The 19634-nt window shown below is 34.8% G+C and overlaps 2 protein-coding genes across 2 annotated transcripts; one reads left to right on the forward strand and one right to left on the reverse strand.

Annotated features, from left to right (window-relative positions):
* The first annotated feature begins 1664 nt into the window (after positions 1–1664).
* Positions 1665–3515, forward strand: LOC117681447 (uncharacterized). The gene is made up of 2 exons (XM_034445968.2): positions 1665–2244; positions 2738–3515. The coding sequence occupies exons 1-2, from the start codon at positions 1938–1940 to the stop codon at positions 3163–3165; spliced, it is 735 nt and encodes a 244-aa protein (XP_034301859.2). The 5' UTR covers positions 1665–1937; the 3' UTR covers positions 3166–3515.
* A 2121-nt stretch (positions 3516–5636) lies between these two features.
* Positions 5637–19506, reverse strand: LOC136273215 (DNA-directed RNA polymerase I subunit RPA12-like). Its single transcript, XM_066077542.1, has 4 exons — positions 19237–19506; positions 19046–19143; positions 11558–11667; positions 5637–5869 (listed from the first exon to the last, which is right to left on the reverse strand). Exons 1-4 carry the CDS (start codon positions 19364–19366, stop codon positions 5845–5847), a joined length of 363 nt encoding a protein of 120 aa, XP_065933614.1. The 5' UTR covers positions 19367–19506; the 3' UTR covers positions 5637–5844.
* Positions 19507–19634: the final 128 nt, after the last annotated feature.

The following is a 19634-nucleotide window of genomic DNA, read 5'->3' on the forward strand; positions in this document are numbered from 1 at the left end:
ATGATGTTTACTAAATAATCGTTGTTTATTACTTATATTTCTGAATGCTATTCATACGCCATGTTCACTAAATAATCGTTGTTTATTACTTATATTTGCATTTTACCAATCGCAAATACCCTGCATTAGCCTAGACCTTGACATTTAGCTATTGCATAAAAAAACCGTTCAGACTGTAATGTATTTGTTTTAATTCACATAGATTTATTAACAAAATCAATGATATGTTATAACAGTAATTCTTTTAAAATGTTAATATACGTACAATTTTAGGAAGTTGGGAAAGAACTATATAGAAAAATAGTTTACGGTCCTAAAACCATATAATTCAATGTCTATAAATCTAGTTTATTAAAGGGTCATGGACACGATTTGAGACCAAAATTTTATTTTTATTCTTTATGTATGAAATAGTTGAATTGTCGTTTTGAATGATTGACCAAAATTTGAATGTTAAAAACCAAATTACAAGCAAGATACAGAGGTAAGAAATCATTGTTCTGTAAACAAAGCTCGAGTCTTATATTTGTTTACAAATAATTTAAAGTAAGGAAACTACCATATTTTTTGGCAAAATGACTGGTGACAAAAACGATAAACTGCTTCAATGTGTTCATAAATAATATTATTAACAAAAGAAAGCACCATTTAATTGAAACTCATATCAATACAACACGTGTGTAAACAATAACAAGTCTTGAGCTTTGTTTACAAAACAGAGAATTCCAAAGTCTGTATCTTGCTTGTAACTCGATATTTGAAATTTTTTTTAAATTTTAAAGGAAGCAATACTCATATAAACCATTCTGTACAAAAAAAATTTAAAAATCAAATAAGATTTTAAGCTCAAATCGTTTAAGTACCTTTAACTGTGAAACTGTTTACAGTGAATGAAGGTACCATAAGTGTCTGTACTGGTTCACTGATTTGTTCAACTTTTTGGGTTTCAATGCAAATGGGCAGATATCTGCGAGTGGTTTTTAAAAAGCTAGTTTAAGGGCGAAGCTGCCTATTCGCTAGCATCGTTTGAGGGGAAAAGAATGAAAGAAAGAAGAAAAAATGCGGCAACCATGAATTGAACACAATTTGGTTGAATTCATCTATGAATTTAATGATTTTTAAAATGGTACGTTATAAGAGGTGATGTGATCAAGCGTACGGTTTCAGATCAATCGTATTAAACTTGAGTTGATCATGAATACTCAGGGACTACAATAGAAATAACTACTGTTTTACTAAAATTTCAGGGAAAGCAGACACTATATTTAAAAAACAGCTACCAAATAAGGTGCTTTTATACAAATTTAGGGAAAGCCGAAACGATTTGAAAATTCAAATACCAAATAAGGCGTCAGAAATATATGTTCTGTCAAAGAATTGATAAGTTGAGTAAAATTTTTACACTCATATTCAATAGCTGCTACCAATTTAACTTGTTTCTAACCAAGATATAAAAAATTTGAGTAAATTTGAAACGCTAGTTTAACATCAGAATAATTGAAGCTATAGTTCAATATCATAACAAGAGGAAGTAATAGTTCTCGAGAAAAATCCTTTGCTACAATTATCCGGCTACTGAAAAAATTAACGAGGACCCCATGTAGTGAATGACTATTTTTAAAAGCGTGCGTTCACCCAATTAAAAACTTCGATGAAAATGCATGCTAACTGCAATTGATGGTCTGGAACAGAACTATATTCACTAACCTAAGCGTAGAAAACGAATGGCGGCCCCGCCCCTCGGCGATGGAATTTAGTGTTGTTATGGCAAGCATCATACCTTCTCTGGTCTGCATATCATTTTGTTCTAGGTACGCCCCTGTCTATAGGTATATCTATCGTGAATCGGCTAAAATTGTTAGAACTAAAACACGTGGCTGCTGGACGGTTTCTGATTTAAGGCTGATCGGCAACATACCTACAAACCATCACACATAATGGACGTTTTGCTGAGACAAGTTTTGATTATCTATTTATGTAAAGAAGTACAGGTCAACTTTGTTCATGGCACCTGGAAAGTGATAGACTCTATGTCTGGCGTTTACACCAACTCGTCGGTTGTGTCCAGCCATCAGGACGTCACGTGTATTGAGTGCGCCGCCAGGACCCTGATGCTGGACGGAGAGGGTTACTCCTGTAACCGTGGCGACCAGATGTGTATGATCTACAGTACCTGTCACATAAAGAACCGCCTGACCCCCGGGGACTGGGAGCCAATCGCAGGATGGCTACATTTCTGTACAAGTATATATCTTCATTTTCTAGGCTCTCTGTCATTATGAAGCAATCTTAAATAATTGTTTATAACTCAGAATGTGTAAAGTATGACCTATATGCATTTTAAATCGCACAAATTTTAATCACAGAGCAAATATTTCGACGCTTTTGATATATACTGGAGATTGCTTTCCTATATTTCAAAGTTTAAGTAAACTTTAAAAAAAAAATTAAATTATATGTAAACTTCTGTAAATTGTATGCAATAAATGGATTAGATCAGTAAGTTATTTCAATACATATCAATTTGAACCATTTCAAGAAGTTTGTTGGACACTTTTGGTTTCTACACGATATCTGGACGGCTATAAACCACTAACTTATTGCTTACTTCCAAATCGCTGAACATCAATAGTACAATCGATTGCTACAGGACTAGAAAGTACTATAAGTTTGCACACTAATCTTCATCGGCGTCGATCAAGGTTGATATCTTATTTCTAAATATTTGTCTTTTTAGAAATGAAATTAACTACAGAATTGAAAGAGGGCCTGCTTGACCTCGGAATACAACTTACTCAGAGAAAGTCAATACGCTTCCAGGTCAAGGCCACTATAGGTGTTAATATTGGACTGAGTTCTGGAAACAACACGGACAGTCCCGGCTACTTCGTTATACTAGAAGGGTGGAATATGACAACATCGTGTCTGGGGGTTGTTGAATTTGCCAACGAGAGTCAGTGTTATTCAGAGTACATCGGACGTGTTCTAAGTGGCGAACAGTATAGATCATTCTGGCTCACCTGGAATGAAGGTCGTGTAAGAGTGGGAACAGGGGAAACAGTGGGTAACGGAACAATCATGGACCATGTGTTTCCTAACGTATATACCGTGCGACATGCTCTGATAGGGACATATGTTAGAGGGGAGTGGGTCATTTACCTGTAATGTACCTGCAGCCTCACATGTATCATAATCGAGGCGCTTTTTCAAAATTGAATCAAGTTTTTGAAGTTTGCTGTAAGCTTTACCGTCATGCGATTGTATACTCTCTATGAAAATTCTTTCCAGTTTCAGACAATTTTTAACTGTGATGTACCTGCAACATCTGACATAATTCTCTCCGGTAATAGAGTTATACCAAATCTGTCACGTTTATATGCAGAATTTCAAGTTTCATTGTCGAGGCATTATTATAAAAACTGAAACAAGTTTTTGAAGTTTTTTACAAGCTTTCTTTGCCATGTTGTTGTATTTTCTGTATCAAGGTTCTTTCTTGTTTTAGACGATTATAATTAATTAATCAAATAAAAATTGTTTTTACCTATCTTAATACTTAGTGTGTATGTGTGTGTGCTATCACAAAGGTCGTGTAATTTTGGAGAATATAACTTAGCTATAAAATAAAACAAAGCACCATAGAACAGAACGGTCTTTTTCTATCTCTGATCGTAACAAAACATGTTAAAGTTATTATGTATAAGGTATCAAGGATTATTACATAAGGTATTCTGAAAACAATACATCTAACTTTCATGATATAATGAAACAGCATGCACGTAGCATCGGAGAGGTGGGGGCTGGCTTGCAGCGAACATTTCCCCCCGCCCCCCCCCCCCCCCCCCCACCACCACCACCACCACCACCACCACACACACACACACCACGGATTTTCACGAAGATGCTTTTTTAATTTGTTTTGCTTGTCAATATCTTTTGGATCAGCCCCCCCCCCTCAAAAACGATGCTACGTGCCTGTACAGATATCATTGAGAAATAAATTAAGCTATTAAAAATCCTACCGGTATTCTGTATGTCACTAGTTTTGATCGAGTAAACAAGTTAAGTTAACATATCTAATCAGCGGTTGTTGTTTTTTTTGCTCGTTGGTAATTGGGATACTGAAGCACAAAATCAGCACAGGCAATCTATACAAATCTGTCGATCAATGAAAAAAAAACGAGGGCTAAAACTTCCAAATTGTAATTTTGAATATAAATCAAAGTAAAGTAATAGAACAGAAACTTTCTTCACATTTCTCAAAGTCAGTACGGTAGTCTATATCTATCAATTCGTAATTTCAGAGTTTGTTATCACTTAACATTTTACAGGGTGCAAAAAGTTGTTAGAAAATACGCCCCCCCCCCCCAACAACAAAAGAAAAGCTGTCAATGTGGCAGCAAACCGGGTTTCCTTTTGTGTGAACTGTATTCATAATCCATTTGTCAACACCAAATTAATGCCTTTATGACTTCCGATACATCTTCCTGTCCAGTCCATATCATTTTTATGAAAAAACATTGAAAGTTCTTACTTCACACTAAGATTGCTTATAACCTAAACGTGTGTAATGATTTTGTTCTAAGGTTATTTTGTCAAGTTCAATGTCATTGGAAGAAAAAAGTTCATAATTTGTGTCTGCTTTATACTGTTTTTAAGGAGAAACATTTGAAGTTGCTTTTTTAAATATTGTTGATGGCCCGAGGATGTGTCATGAACTTGACCTAGTGTCAGTTGTGGAAGTTCAAGTTTGCATCTTATCTTGCATACATGGAATTTATAAGAAGCTAAAATTTGACACAAAGATTGCTTGTGACATGTACGTAAATATGTCCTGACTTGAACTTCGATCATTTGTGAAAGTTCAGTGTGACTAAGAAAAAGAAGCATCTATAATTTTCTAATATGAAAATATTTAAGTTATGATATTTTTTTTTAGTGGGGAGGGGGGGGGGGGGGTTATTTGTGAGCTTGCTCACAGAACATCCAGTTGGTCCAGCAGGAGCACTCTCTCCCTTTCTTGCAACCAAAATTTCCCTTAAATTAACATTTAGAAAATTAAATTTTGGAGCATTGTTACCCCCTCCCCCAGCTCACATTTTAGGTTAAGGCTATATAAAAATTTTGGGAAAATTTAAAACAAAATCATATTAAACAAAAGAAGTTATAGCTGCCTCACAACTCCCCCTCCCCTACCACTAACACGGATTAGGAGTTTAAAGGTTTTAGTAATTTTTTCTTTTATTTGCTTGTTAATACATTTCAGATAAATTTGTTCCCCGAAGCAAAAACGATGCAGAGTGCTTGCATGGCCAAACATTATACGGAGAGTTGTCCTTCTGTCCCGCTGAGCACCTCTCATATAGCACACTCTCAATATGGAGAAGGCGTCATCGTTTATTTTTGATTTTCTGAACTTACTTTCATCTTATTGACAATCCAGTCTGATTAAAATCACCACCTTTTTCCTTACATCCATCAGGGTTTGATAGGTATCGATAACAGGTCATCTTCACGTGACCTCCATATTTGCACACAACCTATAAGCCACCCACCCACCTGCCACCTTTATCACCAATCGGATTTTACCTATGGAAATCCTGGTTAAAAATAAAAGCATTGGAAAAAAACCAACATAACTTGTAAACAATATTTATGCATTATCTATACATGACAAAAATAAGCTAATATACTAGTCAATAACAGTATTTAGTATTTAATCAAAAATCTAACAAAATGCATCAGATTTATTCTGAATGACACAAACAGTATAAATCTCACAAGTCTAAATTATCAAACACAGACCAAACACTGTTAGTAAATGAAGCAATAAACAGGATGGCCGGGTCAGGAATATTCTATTTCTTGGGATCTGAAAGGAAACAATGAAAAATTAAAGATTTTAGAATGGTGATTTTGTTTAATAAAGAGCTTCAACATACTTACCTCTTCTACCACATATGGTTTAAACATAATTTATTGTTATACTTTCATGTCAAATACTGAAATCTGATTGGTTAAGACGCAGTTCATAATCCGTTCTATTACCCTCAGCGTTAGCAACACACTTAGCAACGGGTAACATTAAAAATTGTTACATGCGCAAAAATTATGCGCGTACGGTTCGCTGTAGAATTCATGTTATTCCTATATAAAAGCAGTAAAATTTTCTTAAAAATTAGGACATTCAATATAACAAAATAAATAGTGCCTGTTTGGGAGGATAACAGTTGAAATTGACATCCCTCGAAAACCATTGTCAACCTCCGCTTCGCGTCGGTTGACAATGGTTGAAATTGACACCCCGAGAAAACCATTGTCAACCGACGCGAAGCGGAGGTTGACAATGGTTTTCGAGGGGTGTCAATTTCAACTGTTACCCTCCCAAACAGGCACTATTTATATATTGTATAATCCTATACAAAAGGTTTGATCGCAATTTCTAAGTAACAATACTGACTAGGTTTATAAGATAAACATCTTTACAACTGTTTGTGTATAAATATGAAAATTGCAAGTACACAAATAAGAAAATGAAATTGCATAAAAGTACATGAATATATTAATAGTTTTGTTTGAAGTTGATTCTAGCCAGTAATACCTAAGAAAATCTACCAAAATCTCTTAATTATAAGTACCTGGTATTTGGTATACATAAAAATTGCTTTAATATTATACTGTCCTCAACATAAAAAGTTAAGGTTCAGTTATTTACTGCAGTGCCGCTTGATTTGAGCATTTAAAATTAAAACTGGGTTTTCATGTGCTCCTAAATATTAAGTTGCAAGATGTTACAAGATAAAACAAGAGGCCCAGGGGCCACATCGCTCACCTGAGCAACAATTGCCTTAATTCTGATCCAATTAACAGTATCAAAATATCTTGACAACTAAGTACAATAGATCTTGCTAAAAATTTTAAAATCTGCCAATTTTATCCATCTCTTTTTTTTTTTGGTAAACACCAAGCTCTTTTTGTTGTTGTACCATGTAAGAAGATTTTTCTCTATTCCTATATACCCCCCACCCCCATTCCGTGGCCCCACTTTTCTCTAGGGAATCATGGTTTCATCAAACTTAAATCTGCATAACCTGTGCTTTCACACTAAGTACTGAGTTTTGGACCGAAAACTTTCCCAGAATATTTTTAAAGATTTTCTCTATATATTCCTATGTAAAAATTCAAACCACCATCACGGCCCTGCCCTATCACTAGGGACTGTGATTTTGCAAACTTGAATTCTCACTATCTGAGGATGCCTCTACACAAGTTTAAGCTTTTTCTGGCCAAAAAGTCTTTTTTTAAGATTTTTTAAGATTTTCTCTCTATATTCCAATGTAAAAATTCATCCCCCATTGTGGCCTCACCATACCCCTGGACTATTATTTAAACAAACTTGAATCTATATGATCTGGGGATGTTTCCACTCAAATTTGGGCTTTCCTGGCCTAATAGTTTTGAGAAGAAGATTTTTAAAGATTTTCTCTCTATATAAAAATTTATCCCCCATTGTGGCCCCGCCCTACCCCCAGGGACCATGATTTGAACAAACTTGAATCTACATTATCTGAGGATGGTTCCACTCCAATTTGAGCTTTCCTGGCCAAATAGTTTTTAAAAGAATTTTTTTTAAAGATTTTCTCTATATATTCCTGTATAAAAATTTAACCCCTAATTGTGGCCCCACCCTACCCCCGGTTACTATGATTTGAGCAAACTTGAATCTACACTATCTGAGGATGTTTCCACTCAAATTTGAGCTTTCCTGGCCTTATAGTTTTTGAGAAGAAGATTTTCTCTATATATTCCTATGTAAAACTTGATCCCCCCATTGTGGCCCCACCCTACCCCCAGGGACTATGATTTGAACAAACTTAAATCTACACTACCTGAGGATGCTTCCATTTTAATTTGATCTTTTCTGGCCTAATAGTTTTTGAGAAGAAGATTTTTAAAGATTTTCTCTATATATTCCTTTGTAAAACTTGATCCCCCAATTGTGACCCCACCCTACCCCTGGAGACCATGATTTGTCTACACTACCTGTGGATGCTTCCATTTTAATTTGAGCTTTTCTGGCCTAATAGTTTTTGAGAAGAAGATTTTTAAAGATTTTCTCTATATATTACTATGTAAAACATGATCCCCCTATTGTGGCCCCACCCTACCCCCGGGGACTATGATTTGAACAAACTTAAATCTACACTACCTGAGGATGCTTCCATTTTAAATTGAGTTTTTCTGGCCTAATAGTTTTTGTGAAGAAGATTTTTAAAGATTGTCTCTATATATTCCTTTGTAAAACTTGATTCCCCCATTGTGGCCCTACCCTACCCACAGGGACCATGATTTGAACAAACTTGAATCTACACTACCTGAGGATGCTTCCATTTTAATTTGAGCTTTCCTGGCCTAATAGTTTTTGAGAAGAAGATTTTTAAAGATTTTCTCTATATATTCGGTCTTCCCATAAACTAGAGTTATCGTTACTGAAAGAGTTATCTTCCCCTCATAGCAGGCATGCAGTACTTCCGGTTATTCGAAGATGAGTAAGCAGTGCGGGAGTTTACATATACGACGTCAATTAATAACGACTTTTCTTACAGCAAAAACACTTGATATTTAAATTACCAAACAGAAAACATCAAAAGTTATCTAAAAATCAAAGGCCGGAACGGCCACAAAGGCGTCAAGCTGACATTTTCTTTTATATAGAATGATATCAATAATTTGAATTTTTGTACTAATATATATAGTCGTTTATCAAATAATATTATAATAAAAAAGGAAATAAATTACGTTTTGTGCTGTTTCAAAAACAATCTTCAGTATATTTCAGTATAAAATAGGTAGTGATGAGTTTATAATACAATAACTCATCGTGGTTACAAAAATCGAAGAAATTTCAAAGTTCAAAAAAAATTATTTTCTTTCTGCTTTAAAAAGTCTTTGCACATTTCACAGGCTCATAATTTGAATACATTAACAGTGTGTCCCTAATTATAATAATAAAACATACTTTTATTTATTTCAATTCCCGTTTGAAACAAGATTACCTATGCTATGGTTGTTTACAAACAAATCCACAACACGTGCTATCTAAAATGCTTGACCAAACCAACTGCATTATCGTGTTTATTTTAATTGCAACAAAATCTCTAGATAAGTTTATCGCTTACAATTATTTCAGAGACCATGCCCGATAACAAATACATTTACATATCAAATTTTATTTCTATCGGGCACAGTCTCCAATCAAAATGTAAGCGATAAACTTAAATAATATTTCAGTGAATGTTTACATTGCACCTTATTGTATTCATCCGCCATTTCTTGATTAAGCAAATTTATACTAATGCAATGAGTTGTCAATAACCAGGGAAGCAAATTTTGTTTTTTTGTACACAATTTAGTTGAATAAAAGGAATACAAATCTTGTAATACGTTTAATACTTCAAGGAACTTATTTTTTATGCGCATTAAAAAGGCGGTGCAGTGCATGAATTTTTGGACGATTGCCAATCCAGACGATCGCTAGAAGGCTGCCGAGCATTAGCTCGACGCCTTAAAAAAATTAAATGAATGCAAAGAATGCGTTTTATTACAATGTATAACGTGACGTATATAGTTTTGCTTATTCGGCAAATATTGCGAGTGAAAGACTTTGCGATTCTTTTTTCGGGGTGACAATTACTCCTTTTGTGTGCTAACGGATGGATGATAGTATTGTGGTTTTTATGATAAAATGAACCCCTCTGTTACACAGAAATAAAAGATGTTATAAATATTAGAGAGGCAGGAGTTGAAAATCAACTTTCTTCTTTAGAAATCAAATTTAGAAATATAAATTCTTAACGAACTGTCCTTATTTTTTTTCTTCTGAGGACAACGCAAAAACAATATAGACCTAAGGGAAAGTATGCATTTATATAATTCTGATTAAATTCAAAGATACATATATATACGAGATACACCCCCCCCCCCCCCCCCCCCCCCCCCCCCCCCCCCCGCTATCTTCACAAATTGGGATTTTGAAAATGTGTGAAATGATTGTTTTAGTTTATTAATTTTTTTTTCGTCTTGATTTTCGGTTGGTCGGTCTGCTCTTCTAACCCCCTCCCCTCCACACACTCTTTCAAAATTTCAAAATACGATGTTTGCGCTAGCCTGTTGAGATACATTTGGCTACCCTCCCCTCTTCTTGCAACAGATATTTTTCATAAATTTACATATAAAAAAAGTGAATAAAAAAGTTACCCCCCCCCTTACCTTTTTTGGAGTAAATAAATAAATAGTGAATCTGTGAAAAGAATGAAATGATTCATGATTTAAGGTCTGCAGTACAGTAAAGTACATTATACCCCCCCCCCCCCTCGGGTTAGGATTTTCACGATTTGAGAGGTTGTAATTTTCTTTTTTTAATTTTCTGGTTTGTTAAGTAGTTTTTTTTTATGAGCCCTTCCCTCCCAATCCACGTTCAAAAACCATGGTATGTGCCTGGATATGGTACGATTCGGCGCGCTCGTCAAATCTCTCTACTTTTTTTTTAGTATTTTAGTATAACAGCATCTTTTAATTGCACAGTCGTCTTTCTATATTGACAATTTACACCAATAACCGATTAAACAACACAAAAAACATTTGTTTCAACCATTTGTTTATACTGATTACGTAGAGATGTACCTGCTCTAATGGAGAGATAACTCATGTTACGAACGATAACTCCAGGTTATGAAAATCCCGAATTCCTATGTGAAAATCCATTCCCCCATGGTGGCCCATCATACCACCAGGGACCATGATTTGAACAAACTTGAATCTACACTACCTGAGGATGCTCCCATTTTAATTTGAGCTTTTCTGGCCTGATAGTTTTTGAGAAGAAGATTTTTAAAGATTTTCTCTATATAATACTATGTAAAACTTGATCCCCCTCTTGTGGCCCCTCCCTACCCCTGGGGGACCATGATTTGAACAAACTTGAATCTACACTACCTGAGGATGCCTCCACACAAGTTTAAGTTTTTCAGGCCAAATAGTTTTTGAGAAGAAGATTTTTGAAAAATACCAACAAGTATTCAATAATTCTCAATTATCTCCCCTTTAAAGAAGGTGTGACCCTTTATTTGAACAAACTTGAATCCCCTTCACCTAGTAGTGATTTGTGCCAAATTTGGTTGAAATCTGCCCAGTGGTTCTTGAGAAAATGTGAAAAGTTTTACGACGACAACAACAACGACAACGACTGACAAAGGACAAATTGTGATCAGAAAAGCTCGCTTGATCCTTTGGCTCAGGTGAGCTAAAAAGCACCATAACCGGTAATCAAAACCAACCCCACCCACTGACAATCCCACTGACATTATGACCATTAAAGCACTATGCCAAGGTTCTCATGTTTTGGTATTTTAATTTGACTTAATTACCCATTAGAATATCACATCCAGGCTTACCTGTTGTAACTTCTATATGAGCCTGATTGTTGTGTTGTACGAGTTTCTCCTTATAAACTAAAAGACTATTAAACTATTCCACACATTTCAATTACAAATGCACTCACTTGCAGTTTAGACAAGTAAAGAAGACAGTCTGTCCTTCGTCAGCCGATCGGGTTTGTCGAGTTGTGTATGACATCTTCTCATGCCCACACTTGCTGCATTTTCTGTCAGCCTGTGAATTATTATTACTACATTAATAATCCAGAAAACACTTGTCATATAAAAAAAATAACATGGCATCACTCTCCTTTTAGAAAGTTTCCCATTTTTATACCACCAAAATTATCTACCCAGAAAGCAAGCAGCTGGAGGTTTGATGAAGGAACAATCTTACTTTGATTATGAATGAGGTCGTTGTGTATGCACCATAAGAACACACTAGAACTGTACATTATACACATATTTACAAATTTATTATTGTTTGGTATGAAATGTATCTTAATTTGCCTTTCATATATTACTTTCACACAAGTTCACTTTATCTGTTGTTGGTAGTCACTACAATTAAATAAAATACTGTATACAGGGTTATTTTTGCCCCTTTTCATTGCAAACTATTTTGTCCCATCTTTAATTTGCCCAGGCACAGTTTTGTTAAAAGAGAAATAGTTTGAGACATTTGAATTCACCCAGCCTTAAAGGATGTTGACAACAAAAGCGAAAGCAGCGAAAACAAATTGGGGATAAATATTTCATACCGCTGTAGTTGATGATATTTTAAGGTAATATGTTTTACGGTGCAACCGTTGGGGTTATGATAAATCAATAAAATTATTATGATAAATCAATAAAAATAAAATTAACAACATAAATAAATTTGATTGCAAAATAAAAATAAAACACCTATTTTTTTCAGTAAATTTACATTATTCATAGTTTATAAGATTTGTTATTTATTTATTTATAAGCAGAACAATAGTTCAATCTCGGATACAATGTTGTTGAATAATAACGATTTTAATATAAATGTTCATTGCACTCTATCTCCTCCTTAAAGATTGTAATGTACGTCAGTTCATCCCCTTTTTTTGCAGTAGACATTTTTTCTTAAACTTACATACAGAAATTGACTTATTATAGAGCCCCCCCCCCCCATGTTAAAATTTTTTTTTATTTCTCTTTTCAATTTACAAATAGAAAATGGACTTATCATGGAGTTGCCTCCTCCACTTTAAAAAAATTAATTTTTATTTTTTAATTTACGCTTTAAAAAAAATTTGCTTATCATATTATACAAAGAAAATGGAGTTGCCCCCCCCCCACCTTGGGATTGGGAGCATGTAATAAATAATAAATGGAAGTGAAAATAAAGAAACCATTGAACTGCTAAAGAGCTGAAGGATTAGAATTTTTATCATTTTGAGAATTAACCTTTTTTCTCTTTTTATCCACCCACCCACCCCCTTTAAAAAAAAACGATGCAACATGTATGTTCCTGGAAATTAACGTTACCATAATCATAGTGAATAAAATAAATGTGAGCATTCATCCAAATGAGTGCAAGTTACAACTGTTTCCTATATCTGAAGAAATGTCCTCATTCTTTAGCTTTGCAAGATTTTGAGAGGATTTTCAGCAGATTTACAATAACTTCAGTTAGAGTAATTTCCCCTTATTGTGACATTAAAGTCCACGTTGGTTAAGTGTAGTATGACTTTTTAAAACTCCCCTGAGAAATAAAAGTACGCGAAGTATACTGTTTTATTTACTTAAAAAGCATGATGTTCTTAAAATTACACATCTTAAATGCTTCTCAAAAGTTTTACTTTGATTCTCGCGAGAACGTGAGGTTGGAAACCATTGGTACTATGAATTGTTAGTCAAAATTTACTGACACCCTAAAAAATTATCGGATCAATGTGTAACATTTGTGACATCACTCGTTTATTTTTGAGCGAGTGTACTGAGGTGAACTTTAGTGTAACATTGATTGTATGTCGTATACATCGTTATTAAGGTCTTCCGTTTTCAACGGAAGACCTTGTACTGATTCTGTTGGTAATTCTTTTTATTCTTTTTTTTCTTCTAGACGTTTTTTAAAACTCAAATATCTTGCTTGTTTGTTGTCCTATAAAATTCAAATTTTCAGAGCCCATTGGTAGTTACTAATCCTCAATATATAAGGAAAATCGTTGAAATCGACACTTCCGGTACCGAGTTATTCCCCTTTTCCCCAAAAATATAGGCATTCTTGTGCACGCAAAGGCTCTGAAACCGCTCACAGCATGTGTTACAAAGTCACAAATCTTAAAAAAAGAGAGTTTGAACGTTGTCCTCCGAGTTTTGTTTTTACAATTTTCCTCCTTTAAAGTTTCAAAAAATTAATTTTAATTTGTGTTTCAAAAAATGCTGATTTTTGGTTGTGTTTTTCTTATGTAGCTCTTTAGTTTAAAATTTTCTCTAAACACATATAGAACAAAATATGTGCGAATTATCAAGGGCTTTCACTTGACACCATTGAAAAAGGGCTGGCCCCTTAAATTAGGGGTCTAGAGCCCTTAAAAGTTTTCGCTTTATAACTCAAAAATGGTTAATATTTCGCTATAGCTGTCGATAGAAAAGTTGTTCATTACTGTGTTATCAATGTCGCTACAAAATTATTTTGTACCGGTAATGCGTAATATGAGTGTAAAAAGCTTGTCTTGTTAACATGTACCTGTATTCATTTGGCAAGTAAGCGAATCGTCTTCGTGCGCATAACGTACATAAATTAACAGCTGAAAGTGTACCAGCATATACGGGATGCTTTGATTCATTTGAAAAAGTGTCTAAAAAGTATACGTGTACATGTTTTTCTTACAGCCTTTTTTTTGGAGTCACCTCTGTTTAGGTCCTATAGTGGACAACAGTTAAGAAAAACAAAAACGAGAAAATATAAACGTTCTTTTTCTTATTTAGTGAGATACATAAACTAGGCCTAGATTAAAAAAAAAAATAACTTCCATGAAATAGATTTGAGTCATTTTACTGCAAGCATTTCAAATCGACCTAAATTCTTAGTTGTGTGTGTCATTACATAACCCATCTCGCCCGCGGCCGAGAAAATCGATCGCCAAGGTCGCGGCTGGACTACCTAGCGGTCAGCGGTTATCCAATTCACAAGAATCGCGTCTGTCATATGTGATTTTATTTAGCCGCAAACACAAGAATCGTACACAATGACATTAAAGCTTACTCTTCTTAATTTGAATTAAACGATAGAGTGTCAATAAGAAATCGTTCTGTTTAATCATAAAAGCAATGCCATTCTCGAACTGAAGCAGTATCAGACAGATAGATCAGCTGTGGGATTAAAGGGGAAAAAAAAACTTATATTAATTAGAGTTTAGTCATCATACTGCAAACATTGTAAATCTTCCTGGGTTCTGAGCTCTCTATGTGTGTTTTACCTTTACGCAAGTTATCCGATCCCTCATCCGCGGCCGAGGAAATCGGTCGCGGCTGCACTACCTAGAGGTCAGCGGTTATCTAACAACAAGATATATATACAAGAACTGTTTCAATTTTATGTTCTTAAAGTTTGTTCACCTTCAATTTATTTAATTAAACATTAGAATGTGAATTGAGAAGCCCCTCTAAAAATTGATAAAAGCGATATTATTCCAAATCAGAAACATCATCAGACACAATTCATTAGTGAATTTGTAATTCTAAAATGTTCTAAAAACTATACATGTACTAATAATGTTATAGATAAACAACGAAAAACCACAAAGATTAAACCTTAAAATGATGATCACCCCTAGAACATAGCCAAGGAGATCCCGCGCGAGTTGACAAGTGATCCGCGGTAGCTTCGTGTTCTTCTACATGTACCTTATCACACGTGCATGTTTATTGATATTTTGTACGATTCCAACTATTTGTTTATTTTGACCGGTACATGTAAGATTGACTTGTGTTTCAATTTAAGATTTTTTTATTTACCCACGAATATTTCAGCTAAATACTGCTGAGAGGTTTCATAGATATCGTAGAAAGTAGTTGACGTCTTCATAAGGTTGCACATAAAATGAGAGAGAGAGAGAGAGAGAGAGAGAGAGAGAGAGAGAGAGAGAGAGAGAGAGCGAGCTCAAAATTGGTAGCATTATTTAGCCGAATTTAGAAAATGAAACAGTCCCCAAGCGTTCAAGGCAGGATAAAAAAAATCAAATATCAAATTAACACATGCGGTAGAGGCAATTGCAACTTCTCTGGCCTTTCCGGCAAGTTTGGAAAAACACCTCGAATGTATTAACATCACCGGGTGTTAGAATTTTATACAAAATGGAGTCGCTTCCCATTAAAATAAGTATCGGCAAGAAGTCTTGTATGTCGTTTCTGTGTTATATTTTAGTGTATATTGATACCTTTAATGAAGTATAGCTCGCATCTCAACAGATCATAAAATGTGTTGTAATTATATCAAGTTTTATAAAAAGGGGGGTTGTCATGGACGCCTAGGTAATACATTCGAAGTGTTTTTCCGAGCTTGCCGGAAAGGCCCGAGAAGTTGCGATTGGCGGTAGAGGCTGACACGATAAAAGAATTGTCCAGAATTGAGGGATTTAGTGATTATTTGTAGAATGTTCACATGAGTTTTTAAACAAGATTTGTTTAGATTTTATCGGTTTCATGATCAAAGTGCAAGGGCTTTATTTTTTTTCAAAATGTGGTTTTGAAGACCTATTTTTGGCGACTACTTAACATGTGTACATTTTTCTCCTCAATGTATGTCACTTTCCCACCCGTGTGTTTATTCGGTCAGTCTATGGTGGCAGGGGATGGTTTTTTGGTCGAGGATATGCGAGGCAGATAGTGCTCATATATGTGATTTAAATTTTCAGTGGATTTTTAAATTTGCTTAAATTGGTTTGCATGCAGGGGACACATGGTCCCGACTCTTGAGAATTGTTAAACATTTCAGAATAAAAACAAGTACAACTTACATATAACACTATGTAGAATAGCCAGGGACGGTCTCAAAATTTTCTGAAAAATTGCCCTTTTTCACATTTTCACGGGTCCAGCACCACGCTTCAGTCCCAAGCAACTGCCATAAACTACCATAAGATTGGTAGCTTATTGTATACCCATGCAAATAATCACCAATTGATGGGGGTTCAATCACCTTCTTTTCGAGTGACATTTCGTGTTCTGAACCCACCCTACTTTTCAAGCACAAAACCAAAAGTGAAAATTTTGGCCACAGTTTCGCATTTTCATTCCATATCTGATGAAAAGTGCTACCGTTATTAAAGTGTCATATATCAATTAAATTGACATGAGCTCCTATATCCACAAAATGAATGCAATAAATATTCTAGCAATTTATACCCCTCAAAAAACCAGCCAAGCCTCGGGTTTTCCCTTTATTTCAAAATTTTGACCGGGTCTTTCCTTTGAAACTATCCCCTGCCACCTATGCTAAGTCAATCCGCTCCACGTGCGACCAAAAATCTTGTGTCGCGTCAGCGCACATAGCTCAGAATATTGCCCCCGGGCTGCAGATCAGCAATTGATAAATAATTGAGTAACATTTGGAAGGATGCTTTCACTGCAGCGGTCAATTGTTAAACAATAAGTGTCTAAATATTCGATGTCAATTAACCTCACATTAAAGGTGCGATATCGTAATCTGAGAATGTGGCTAAAAAATTAACCTGTTGAACACGCTAAACTTCTATAGTTATGAACAGAATAAAATATATATTATCAGAGACATAAATAACTTAATAAGTTATTTATGTCTCTGGTTTTATAAGTTAATAGTTTTAAGTCAAAGATTAAATAAAATTTGTTCTCAGGATTAGAAGTAATGATATACGACTACATTAAGCAATAAAGTCGGTCGATCGTCATTAAATCATCAGAGTACTGCAAGTGTCGACAGTCTCTTATTTCTTTGAAACAATTGACTTGCAGACTATAATATAGCGTATGCATTTAATTGCGATAGATATTTTTTCTTGGGGATTTTACTTATTGTTATATGCACATTGATAAAAAAAATCATCGAAGTTGTGTAGTATGAGGTTGTAATGCATATTAAGTGACCTAAAACTCAGCTGAATATTTTATTTTTAATCTAGCTTGTCAAAATGGGAGATTGTTAACTTGTAGCTTGTTAACTCTGAAAAAGTCTAGAACAGAAGAAATAAAGTCTTTATAGCTTTCGCTACATCTTCTTATTTATGTGTACGCGTACATAAAGCTATTTTAGATTTTTTTTTTACTGTATAAAAAGTGTTGTTTTTCCTAACCTTAAATTTAAATCTATAGAAATTCAATATCTACATGTAACATCTCAAAAGCTTTGATATAATATTATATAGAAGAACTTGCCTGGTATGAAAATAATACTTTGAAATTGAGTCTCGTTTTCGATTTCTTGAACTTACTATTATCATATTGATAATCCAGTATCATTAAAGACCATTTCCCTTCTCCTTACACTCGCCAGGTTCTGATAGACCTGTATCAATAACAGACTATCTCCACTTGACCTCCACATTTGCATACAATCTAAATAAACACCTACTTAGCAAAGATATGCTTTTATCTGTTTAATGAGTGGTGCAATACTCAATCTAGAGGTTACATAGAAAACAGGCATGAATTAATTTTTTTTGTCTCCATTTGAAGAGTTCCAATCAATTTTCTAAAGCTCTAAATTAAGGAGAAATGGTCGTGTAAAGATGACCTTTTATCAATACAGGGTCTGTCAGGCTCTGACAAGTGTCAGGAGAAGGAGGTGTTTTAATCAGACTGATGGACAATCCTTTCGCGACACGAAGTTGCGACGGAAGACCTACTCGTTGCTTTGCAACGAGCTCGGCTCTAGTTGTTTTTATTGTTTTGCTGGTTTTCATGAGAGTGTGAAGTGATAACTAGTGCAATGATTACAGGGAACTACTGGGACGATTAAAACAATGCATTATTGGTCCGATTTACTGACGCCAAAAAAATCCGTTGAATGAATGTGCAACTATAGTCTGTCCCAAGTTATTTTTGCTGCATATTTGAACGATTTTTAATAAAAATACACATACCTGTGACTGAAGTGCAATTAAAATCGATGGAAGGGAAAATTCCCAAGATAACTTCATCCACACATTATCATTTTTCCCTCGTAAAAATTCACAGGAACGAAAACAGTTTTCCTACGGAGATTTATAATGGGGAATGTTGACATCTTTTCTCCATTCGGAAATACTCGGGACCCCTCGCGCAATTTTTCAACGTTATCATCCGGGCGTCTTCATCTCCTTGGCAATGGAAAAACCTCGTAGACTTTTTATTTTTAGCCGTGCACTGATATCCGACAAGCTAGAGGGGGCGTTTCAAAGGGGAAATCTTGGGATTTTTTCATACTATTGAATGAACATCGTCTGAACCAAGAGGTATTTATAAATATTGAATAATTTAAGAAAATATGCGGCAAAAATATCTTGGGACAGACTATAGTCCGAAATTTCTATTCACACACGCCTTGCCGGTAGAGCTCGCTTCGCTCCAGCGCTGTGCGCTAGCGAGCTGTGCTCGCTGTCATGATCTGAAGAAGAACTCACCAGAGGTCCGCTGCTTGTCTCCCCTTCTTCAGCATTTGTCTGCAGAGTTTCGGGGCGGTTGAACACAATGCTTGATGTGATTTTGACTCCATCAAATTCTGTTTTGAAAAAAGAGATATAAAAAGCAAAGAAATTAAGATTATTGTGTTATAATACTTGTAAACATTTAATCTTACAACATTTACACCTACCTTGGACATGGATCTTGTAACCACACAGTTTACATGTGACGTAGTCGTCCATTCCTGGAAGAGGAAGAATTGTCCCGCATGTTGGACAAAACTCCAGGTCAGTTACAAAGGAGTTACTCTTCTTTGACATCACCCTCTCTTGTAATTGTTATCTTACTGTATATGTAGTATTGTAAGAAATTTGAAATTCAAAGTCACAAGTCACAAAAACAAGTCAGCCGAGTGTACATCAAACATCATGTGTAGATGATGGGAGCTGCCATATTGAATTTGTAAAATTTAGGAATGGCATAGGGAAAATTGATAAAAACGAATATATTTATATGTTGTATATTAATAAAATAATAATAAATATACATATATTTTAGTTCGAAATATTTTTTCATATATTATAATTA

The sequence above is a fragment of the Magallana gigas genome, chromosome 2, assembly GCF_963853765.1.
Source record: "Magallana gigas chromosome 2, xbMagGiga1.1, whole genome shotgun sequence".
Taxonomy (NCBI): Eukaryota; Metazoa; Mollusca; class Bivalvia; order Ostreida; family Ostreidae; genus Magallana; species Magallana gigas.